This window comes from Oryctolagus cuniculus, chromosome 18, assembly GCF_051225735.1.
Source record: "Oryctolagus cuniculus isolate XC-2025 breed Fujian yellow rabbit chromosome 18, ASM5122573v1, whole genome shotgun sequence".
Lineage (NCBI taxonomy): Eukaryota > Metazoa > Chordata > Mammalia > Lagomorpha > Leporidae > Oryctolagus > Oryctolagus cuniculus.
Window position 1 is genome coordinate 73,475,276 of NC_142884.1, and position 10,366 is coordinate 73,485,641.

A 10,366-nucleotide genomic window follows, 5' to 3' on the forward strand; every position below is an offset into this window, starting at 1 on the left:
ACCAGCTGTGTGGTGGTCCACGTCTAAAGCCAGAGGAGGAAAGTTGGCTTCTTCCATTTCTGCTGTGCTGACAAAGTAGGGGGTGTCGTCTACAGTGATGGCAGAAGTCTGTGTTGGGGGGAGGGTGTTGGGGCACAGCAGATTAAGCCCCTGCTGGGGATACCGCAGTCCATATTGGAATGCCTGGGTTTGAGCTCCACCTCCACTTCCAGTCCAGGTTCCTGCTGGTGTGCACCCTGGGAGGCTGCAGGTGATGGCCCAGGTGCTTGGTCCCTGCCACTCGCATGGGCGACCCAGTTGGAGTTCCTGGCTGTTGCAGGCATTTGGGAAGTATACCAGTTGATGGAAGATCAATTCCTCTCTCTCTCCCTCGCTGTAGCTCTGCTTTTCAAATAAATAAATAAATAAACATATTTAAAAGTCTACATTTGGAGGACTAAATCTCCCTTCTCTTCATGGTAATTCACATGGGAAAAAGCCTGCTCTCAAACGAATCATGCCCATGTCTCTCCCTTCTACATGCAGATTCTAAAGTATGACATTCTCACAAAGTCATCCTTAAAATGGGAAGAGGAGGGCTGCTGGCCAGCAGAACCCCTGTTCGTGCCTGCTCCGGGTGCACAGGACGAGGACGACGGTAAGAATGAGCAGGTGCCACTCGGTGCACACGACACCTGCTCTGTGGGCACCCTTCAGACACAGACGTCACTCAGCAGCCGAGTCCTGGCTCACACAGCTGGGGGAACCATCTGTGGCATCCAGGTCTGAGTCTGAGCTTCAGGCTTAGGTGTCCCCAAGACCACCCTCCCTTCTGACACCAACTCCAAGTTCAAGGGTCCCCAGACCACCTTCAGGTTGGACAATTCGTGAATAGGGCTCACTGATCTCGCTGAAAGCCATGATTCCTATGGTTGTGGGTCAGTGCAGCCAAGGGAAGTGGCGAATGGGAGGGGGTCCAGGAGAGAGCAGGTGTGAACTTCCAGCTGTCTTCTCCCTGAGAGCCATGGACGGTGTGAGCTTCTCCTGATGACGAAGTGGGACAGGGAGGGTGCTCTGATCACGTGAGCCAGGGAAGCTCCCTCGAGCCTCAGACTCCAGAGCATCTACTGAGGCTCAGCCACACAGACATGGCTGACCACCTGCACCACGTGGCCCAAGGACCCGCTGCCAGTCACACTGCGGTCAGTGCCCAGGTGAACAAAGACACTCGTGACAAGCAAGGCATTGCAGGGGCTTAGGGGAGGCCACCCAGGAGCCAAGGGCCAAGGCAGGACCTCTCCATGGGCAAAGCCCATTGTCCTTTCCAATGGGTGAATCTCCCAGTGTAGAATCTGGCTTTTAAAATCTCTGGCAGTGGCTAGAATCCAAGTTTCCAGCTGGAAGTGTGTGAGAAAGACCTATCTGGGACCCACCACCCTTTGCTAGGTATCTGTGAAACCGAGTGGTCTTCTCCCTCCTTGATTCTGCCTTGTCTTAGAAACACCCACCCATGCTGTGGGCATGCCAAGGAAGGTGACAAGAACCATGGGTGGGGCCGCCCACACCTGCAGGGGAGGGCGGGCTGCCCCACTGAGCCTGCCAGCTTCTTCCCTCAGGTGAGAAGGGAGTGGTTTTCCACCTGGCCCTTGTCTTCTTACTGATCATGGTGTGGCACAGCAGGCCAGGGACCTGGTGTCACTGGCATCTCCCAGGAGGGAGGTATTGGCATCACCTTCTGGCTGGGCAAGTGGTTCCTGTGCCTTCCCTCAGTGGGCAGGGAGTATCGTTGTCTTCATTTTACCAAGGAGAGGCCCAGAGAGGGAGATAACTTGCCAAAGGTCACACACCCAGTACGTGCAGGGGTAGGGTTTGCATCCAGGTCAGTCTGACTTCAGCTGCTGAACCTCTGTGCAGCCGGGAACCTCAGAGGAGTTGCGAGTGTGTTGTCTGACACTTCCTCCAGCCTGGAGGTGTGCGCATTGTTCCGTCTAACCCACTGTCCCTTGAGAGTGAGTGCTGGAGAGGTCCTTGGTGTCGCTGCATGCAGAAGGGGTGAATCGGACTCATTTAGTGCAGTGAGTCTGAGAGACGTGTGCTGGCCTCAGTGCAGCTCTGAAGCTAATTCTCTGTAGGTTTTTATATAGTGGGACGATAGCCCTTTTGCACTGCATGCAAGAATAACCCACCGTGTAACCCTGTAAGAATGGGTAGGATCATCCCACTATGCAGATGAGCAGACTGAGGATCAGAGAGGTAAAGCACTGGCCCAGCCAGGCCAAGACCAGGCCTTGTGATTTCTAGCTCCCAGCCTTCCCCTTCTGCTCACACTGGCTATGGAATTCGCTTCCCTGTGCTAGATTAGACGCCTAAGTGCAAAGAAGACTCAGAAACACAGCTGAGAAATGTATCCCTGTGGCTGGAGGAGGTTCCAGGCTGCACTTTACAGAGCGTCTCTTTTTGTGTCCCCAAAGGAGTTATCTTATCAGCCATTGTCTCTACTGATGCCCAAAAGCCGCCTTTTCTACTTATTTTGGATGCCAAAAGCTTTACAGAATTGGCTCGCGCCTCCGTCGACGTGGAGATGCATCTGGACCTCCATGGGGTGTTCATCCCAGACAAAGACTGGGTCGCGCAGAAGCAGGTCCCCTCCCAGGGACCGCAGGAAGGGGCCCCACGGGCCTGATGGTGTTGGGGCGCGGGCCCTGGGGGGTAGCTCAGCTGTTGGACCTGCGGTACTCGGAGGTGACGCCTCTCTGGGTGGTTTGGCTTTTCACTTCAGCTTTCTCTGGATGTTTTGGTGAGGGCCTGGAGACAGAGCATGTCAGAACCTTTTCTGTTATTTCATTTTAGCCATGAAAACCCTATTTGAAAGTCATATGTTTACTGACTAGCTCCAGCACCTCTAAGAAAGCCATTCCCTTCATGATAAAGACCTTGACTGGGAATCAGACATTGTACTAAATCACATTATCGTTGTGATGAGAACAAGCCACTGCTCACATATTAGGGGAGAGCAGCATTAATATTTATCATGCTCCCGCCTCCATCTCTCTCTCTTCCCCACCCTCCCTCCCTCCCTCCCTCTAATGGACTGATTTGTGGGTCTGAGAGTCACAGCTGCCTAACCCGAGCCCTGTTAATAAGTCGGAGGACCAGAAAGGCATGTTGCTTTGTGGCCATTCCATGCAAGGCTTGGTGCAATAGAAAAGAATAAAAACTTTAAAGTCTGTTCAGTGCTTACTTTGTTTTTATGTGGCTTCTTTCTCTGAAGCTTTTCTGAGGCAATAAAAGGGAGTTGCTGGGTGGCTCACAGCCAGCAAGATGCCTGGTTGCAGTCAGTGGGAGATTGGCGTTGTAGGAGGGCATTGCACTGCTGGACACTGACCTTGCTACCCACGGCCGGGGATGAGAGTCTAGGGTGGAGTCGGGAGCCAGGGCTGGCACCAGGAGCCCTGTCTGCTGCTGCAGAGAGGCAGAGCACGAACTGTGCCCAGGCCCATGTCTATGGGGTAAGCAGAGTCTTCAGGCTCCACTCAGGTGCTGCTGGAATAGACCAGGTGTTCTGGGCAGAGGTGAGGAGTTGATGGTCTCTGAGTCAGGAGGTGATGGGGATGGAGGGAGTTGGGAATGAGCCACGCAGGGCGCCACGTGGTTAGTAGGAGCCCCTTGGGCATCTGAGCCTCATCTTTATAGTCTAGTGGGTGTTTGGAGGGTGGTTAAAATAATCAAAGGTAGGTTGGATAATTCCCAGGTACCCACGTCACGGGGTCAGGGGAGTTGGGATTCCCACTGTTGTTCGGCATTTGTGCCTTCTCCTGAGTCACCCCTGGGGTTTGACATGTGTCTAAGGGGTGGGAAGGAGCTGCTGGTAGCAATGCGTTGAATACCCTGGAGGGAGCAGGCCGAAGCCAGGGCGATCTTGGCTTTGGCCCCACAATCACCATGAAGTTTGCTTCTACTAAAATGTAGACTCCATTAGGCCAGGGGATACTTGTGTTTTACTGAGGTAGCTGCACATGCATTGGCAGTTCTGTGACATCCCACATAAAGGTCCTATGTGAACCCTACCCAGTTTTTCCTCCAAACGGCAACATTAAGCTGAACTACACAGCACAACACCACAACCAGGACATGACGTGGGTCCCATCTTCCCATCGGACTCAGATTGGCCAGTTTCACTTGTACTCATTTCTCTGTGTGTGTGTGTGTATGTGTGTGTAGAGAGAGAGAGAGAGAGAGAGAGAGAGTAAGTCTTCCATCTGCTGGTTCACCCCCCAAATGGCCGCAATGACTGGAGCTGCACAGATCCAAGGCCAGGAGCCAGGAGCTTCTTCTGGGTCTCCCACATGGGTGCAGGGACCCACAGCAGAGAGCTGGATCAGAAATGGAGCAGCCGAGACTCCAACCGGCATCCATAAGGGATGCTGGCACTGCAGGTGGTGGCTTTACCCGCTGTGCCATGGTGCTGGCCCCCACACCTGCCTCCTTCTAACCCCAGGCCCTACCCCTAGCTTTTGAAAACCACTGACTGTTATGTTTGTCATTTCCGAACACTGCAGTCACATTGGCCTTAGGACTGGCTTTTTCCACAGTCGATTTTATTGGACATTCACCCAGGTGTTGTGTACTCATCCAAGTTGTTGTGGGTTAGGCACAATTGACTCACAACTTCACCCTCAGCACCTGTAACACTGCCTGGGTAATACAGGAACTCAGTGAAGGTTGGCTCAGTAAAGGGATGAGTTGCCCCAGCAGACACATCAACAGCCCTCCTGGAGGAGTAGGGACGACAGTTCACGTGGACCCCAAGGGCAACATACAACATTCCCTGCTAAGGTTGCTCTCTCCTACAACCCCAACCCTCTTCTCTCCCCTCACCTGCTGGCCCCTCGAAACCACCAGCATTTCCACTTCACCCTCAGCTCACACCCCATTAAACAAAAACACACACCACGGGAAGGGCAGAACGAAGACCAGGTACTCTTCCTCAGAGCTTTCTCTGGGACTCTGTTCCCCGGCCTTGACAGTGTGGACTAGGGGGAAATGTAGGCCATAGTGCTCCAGGAAAAGCATGATCCAGGCTCATGTCTGGGTGGCCGGAATGGGAAAGAGTTGACAAGTGTGGCAGCCACTCACCTACTTGCTCTTCTACTTCAAATACTTGAGAAGTGGGTGGAACTAAAAAATACCTCCCCACCTCCCTTCTACTCAGTTCCAGTTGACAAACAATACCAGCCCTAATCACAAAAAGGGTGCAGTTCTGCAGGTCCGAGAACTATGTCCACAATTTGTTGACCTTGTTTAAGGTGACAGGTGCAATGACTGATGAGGGAGGCTGGCACACCGGGTCTTTTCCAGTTTCAAACACACCAGAGGTTGATGCCAGGAGAGTTGATTTATCTGGCTGCTTTATTCCATCACATTGTCTACATCCCCGGACCAGAGAAATTAGCTCACAGCTCTCCAAGAGTTGTGACAAATGCTCCTTTCTTGAGGGAACCGCAAGGTGGGCCATCTGATTTCCTGAGCTGTCCTTGGTACGCTTCACCTGAGTGTAAAAGATGACCGGGAAGCTGTGCAGGAAAAGTCACCCTGGATTCGTTGTTGCTTTGATGGAGTCATAGCACTTCCCAAGCACGCCGGGACGCAGGGGTCAGTTACGTGGCAGGTGTTCACGTGTTTGCTGACTCACTAACCTTTTCCACCAAAGGTTTCTATGATTTGATTCCAGTTAGCTGGATGTATAGATGAGCAAATTAACCCAAATTCACTTAGCATCCATACTGTAGCCTGGATCGGTACTGCATTGCTTGCTGTAGCTGATATTCACTGTGTGAAAACTCCAAGTGCATTTGAGCTACAGCTGCAATATGTCTCCATCTTCGTGCCCTCCCCCATCAGAGTTCCTGAAGTCAGTCTAACAGCTTTGAGGTGGTTGCTGGTCCAGGTTGAGCACAAACACCTTTGATGACTTCTTACATTGTTTCAAGGTCATCTGTGTGGTTTTTAAATGACCAGTAGAGGCTTTCCTCCCAGCCAAGCAGGACACGCAGACCAAAAAGGCATCACCAGTGTTCATCACCCAACAGTGGTGAGCCAGGGGCCTCACAGCCTCACCTTCCTTCTGGGCATTTAGACTCGGAGAGCAGGGCCACCCACACCAGCTCCCGAGCCACCATCACAAGACACCTGCTGAGGTCCAGCCCCAGCAAGGAGGAGGATGTTTTCTTGGGGACAAGCAGCAGAGATGCAGGGACACGGTGTTCAGGGCGGGTGGGGATGAGCCAGGCTTCCTTCTTCCTGGTAATCAGGAAAGGCTTCCCAGAGGGATGGGACTTGAGGACCTGCCTGAGTGGCTGGAGGGAGTGCCAGGCCAGGCTGAGTGTGCAGCCGGGACAGGCTTCAGCGGCAGGTGTGAGCTGACAGAACAAAGCAGGTGTCCAGGGGATTTCCCAACTCCAGAGCAGTAGCCAGAGCGGAGACTTAGGGATCTTTTTTTTCTTGGGTTGTAAATACCGTGTATGTTCACTGTAGAGCACTTGGATACGTTAAAGACAGGAGAGAAACTCCCATAGTCACTACCCCAAGAAAGCCTCTGAAGTCACTCTGCAGTGTTTTTATCCATTTTTTCCCCAGTACCTATTAGTGATCGCTTTATAACCTGCTTTTTGCACTTGCCATTTGATGTGTTTTCCCAAGTTATTAATGTTTTTAATGAGAGACTCATTGCCTGTGTGGAGCATGGCAGCACGTACAGTACCTTGGCCTTGCTTCCACTGTTCACAGGTAACATCCTGAGTCGCAGCCGTCTGGGTAAAGAAAATCCCAGAGTTCCCCCCTGCCCTGGGTTCAGGTGCTGCTGGTGGTAGCGGTTTTCTTTGGATGCCCAACCTGGGATTTCCGACTAAGGAGGGTAAACCAGGGTCTGGGGGTTGCTTTTGAAAAGCCGAAGGTGCAGATGTCCTAAATAGCACTCTGGCCTCAGAATCAGCCCTAAAGGCATTCGGATCTGGCTGAAAAGCCCATGAGAGTATTTCAGGCATGGAAAGCCAAGACACTCTGGCAAAAGATCTCTGTGAGTGAGATCCCAGTGGAAAGAACAGGTCTTCAAAGAAGGAGGTACCTTTCTCTGAAGGGAGGAGAGAACCTCCACTTTGACTATGACCTTGTCTAAACAAGATAAGAGTCGGAGAACTCAGAGGGCTTCTATAGCCTTGGAAACTCATGACTGGAGCATAGGGAGATTACTGATGCCATAGACAGGAGTGTCAATTGGTAAAGTCAACAACAGGAGTCACTGTGCACTTACTCCTCATGTAGGATCTCTGTCCTTAATGTGCTGTGCATTGAGATTTAATGCTATAACGAGTACTCAAACAATATATTTCACTTTGTGTTTCTATGGGGGTACAAACTGTTGAAATCTTTACTTAATGCATACTAAACTGATCTTCTGTAAAAAAAAAAAAAAAAGAAATTATCAATTCCCAACTTGACTCTCACTGGGATTAAACATGACAATAGGTCTGATCTGATTTCATCATCATTTAAAAAAATCATCTATTATTTTTCACTTTATGTTTCTGTGTGGGAGCAAACTGTTGAAATCCTTACTTAATGTATACTAAGCTGATCTTCTGTATATTAAGATAATCGAAAATGAATCTTGATGTGAATGGAAGGGGAGAGGGAGTGGGAAAGGGGAGGGTTGTGGGTGGGAGGGACGGTATGGGGGGGAAGCCATTGTAATCCATAAGTCGTACTTTGGAAATTTATATTCATTAAATAAAAGTTAAAAAAAATCAAAAAAAAAAAGAAAGAAGGGAGGAAAAGCTTAAACTACTAGATTGTAAAGTAGGAACAAATGGACAGAAAAGCTGGAGGTGAAGGGGTGAAGATTAGGTAAAGGAAAAATCTAATTTCTTAAATCCTTAAAAACAGAAAGGAAGAAAGGAGGGGAAATAGAGAAGTATGGTTATGTTCTTATGGAATTACATTCTTTTGCAATCTGTTCTCTTTGTATCAATAAAAATAAAAATGCTTAAAAAAAAAAAAAAAGAAAAGCCGAAGGTTCGGGTTTGATGCATAGAACTGCAACTGAGATGTTCTTGGATGTCGGAGGTTGGAACAATCAAGAAGGCCAAGAAAACACATTTCTCAGGAGACAGGACAAAACAGTACACGGTAATGCAGCTCTCGTCAAGGCCTTCCTCCTCCCTTTGCCCCACTTCTTCCTCCTTCCCGGGGCCTTCCTTCTCCCCACATCCTTACAGATAACTGGTCTTTTTCAGGCATATATACACACATTTATTCCTGCATTTAGTCAGTGGTAACCAAGACCGTGTGGAAAGCAGAGCTGAAGAAACCAAGGCTCTCGGCTGTCCGCAGGGAGCACGCGGCACAGTGAACAAACCGCCACCACGGAGTGGGATGGGGGTGAGTCGAGGGAGCACCCGGCGCTGCTCTGGGAGCCAGGAGTGGCCGGCCCAGAAAGGATGGCAGCAGGCGGCCGGGAGAAGTGGGCAGTCCATGCAGAGCAAAGGGGGCGTACTCCTGGGCCTGCAGCCAGGGAGAACAGGGTAGGGTTAGGAAAACCTGCGCTGTGGAGCAGGGGACCACGTTGCGGGCAGATCCCAGTGAGTCTGCACCCAGGTGAGAGGTGGAGTACAGCTGACTAACAAGAAGTCATTAGTGGGGGCTTCAAGGAGAGTCAAGGGCTCAGTCATTTTTTAATCACTTTTTGAAACCAAATTTACATATAAATGCATTCATTTAAAGTGTGCAACTTGGTGATTTTTGGTAAACTGAGTTGTATGACTGTCATCGCTACCTCATTTTAGGACATTTCATCAGCCCTAAAGGAACACTGTACCTGTTAGCATCACGCCCCAGCCTCATAGCTGCCCCTGGGCCTGAGACCTAGGTCACCACAAATCTGTTCTCTCTGAGGGTTTGCCTATTCTGGACTTTGCATGTAAGTGGAATTTGGTCTTTGTGACTGGCTTCCTCCACTTAGCATGACCTTTTCAGGGTTTGCTCGTGTTGTAGTGCGTGTCACTCCTTGCTTGCTACGGCTGCTATTTATGGTGTGAATATAGCACAGGTCAGCTACTCAGACATCAGTGGTAAACATTTACCTGTTTCCTCCTCTTGGCTATCATGAGTCATGCTGCTAGGAACACTCACGTACAAGGTTCCATACAGAACAAAGTTCTCATTTCTCTTGGTACACATGGGGAAGTGGGATCGCAGCGTCACATGGCTCCGCTGTGTCTAACATTTTGAGAAAGCGCTGCACTACTTTTCACAGTGGCTGCCCCGTCTCCTCGTTCCATCAGCAGTGCATGAGGGTTTCGTGTGTCCACATCTTCCCTAACACTTGGTATTGTGTGCCTTTTCGGTTTCAGCCATCCTGCTGGGCATGAAATAATTTCTCATGGTGGCTTTGATTTGAATTTCCCTCGTGACTAACGGTGGGGAGCTCTTTCATGCATTTGTTGGTGATTATTTTCATTGGAGAAATAAATGCTCAAATTCTTTGCCATCTTTAAACTAGAGTATTTGTCTTTTTATTATTGCGTTGTTGGAGCTCTTAATATATTGCGGATGTAAGTCCTTTATTAAGTAAATGATTTTCAAATACTTTCCCCCATTCAGAAGGTAGTCTTTTTTTTTTTTAAAGATTTTTATTTATTTATTTGAAAGTCAGAGTTACACAGGGAGAGAAGGAGAAGCAGAGAGAGGTCTTCCATCCACTGGTTCATTCCCCAGTTGGCTGTGATGGCTTGAGCTGCACCAATTCGAAGCCAGGAGCCAAGAGCCCCTTCCAGGTCTCCCATGTGGGTGCAGGGTCCGAGGACTTGGGCCATCTTCTACTATCTTCCCAGGCCACAGCAGAGAGCTGGATCGGAAGTGGAGCAGCTGGGACTTGAACCAGTGCCCATGTGGGATGCCGGCACTGCAAGCGGCACCTTTACCTGCTATACCACAGCGCTGGCCCCTCTTCCAAGGAGATTTTGACCACTTCCCCTCTTTCCCACCGGGTCCTGGTGAAGTTCAGTTAAGTTCAGCATGGCTGTGCTCAGCTCAGAGTCACACAGTCTGCTGGGATTCACTTTTCTCCTTATCTCAGGGCATGCACCTTGTCACAGGAAGAGTGGAGGTGGTGGCTGTTCGTGAAGATTCTAGGGGGAGCTGGCGGGCGCCTTGGGGACCTGTGTGAGGGCGGGCTACTTGAAGGTGATCTTGGTGTTCTGATTTTGTCTTCAATTTGCCACTGGGCTTTGGGCAAGCAGCAAGCCCTAGCCCAGTCCGGCATCCTTTACGTTGCCATCGGGAGTCACGTGGGAGGGGCAGTGGTGCCTGCTCTCCACGGAAGGGCAGGAAC

General features: G+C 50.3%; 1 protein-coding gene across 6 annotated transcripts in view; it reads left to right on the top strand.

Moving 5' to 3' along the window:
- Positions 1–3,206, top strand: part of BCO1 (beta-carotene oxygenase 1) — an 83,878-nt gene extending 80,672 nt beyond the window's left edge. For all 6 annotated transcript variants that reach the window (XM_089318836.1, XM_089318834.1, XM_089318833.1 and 3 more), the window contains 2 exons: positions 526–637; positions 2,451–3,206. In XM_089318836.1, the coding sequence (XP_089174962.1) occupies positions 526–637; positions 2,451–2,662 (324 nt within the window). In that variant the 3' untranslated portion in view covers positions 2,663–3,206. The remainder of the gene's footprint in view (positions 1–525; positions 638–2,450) is intronic.
- The last annotated feature ends 7,160 nt before the right edge of the window (positions 3,207–10,366 follow it).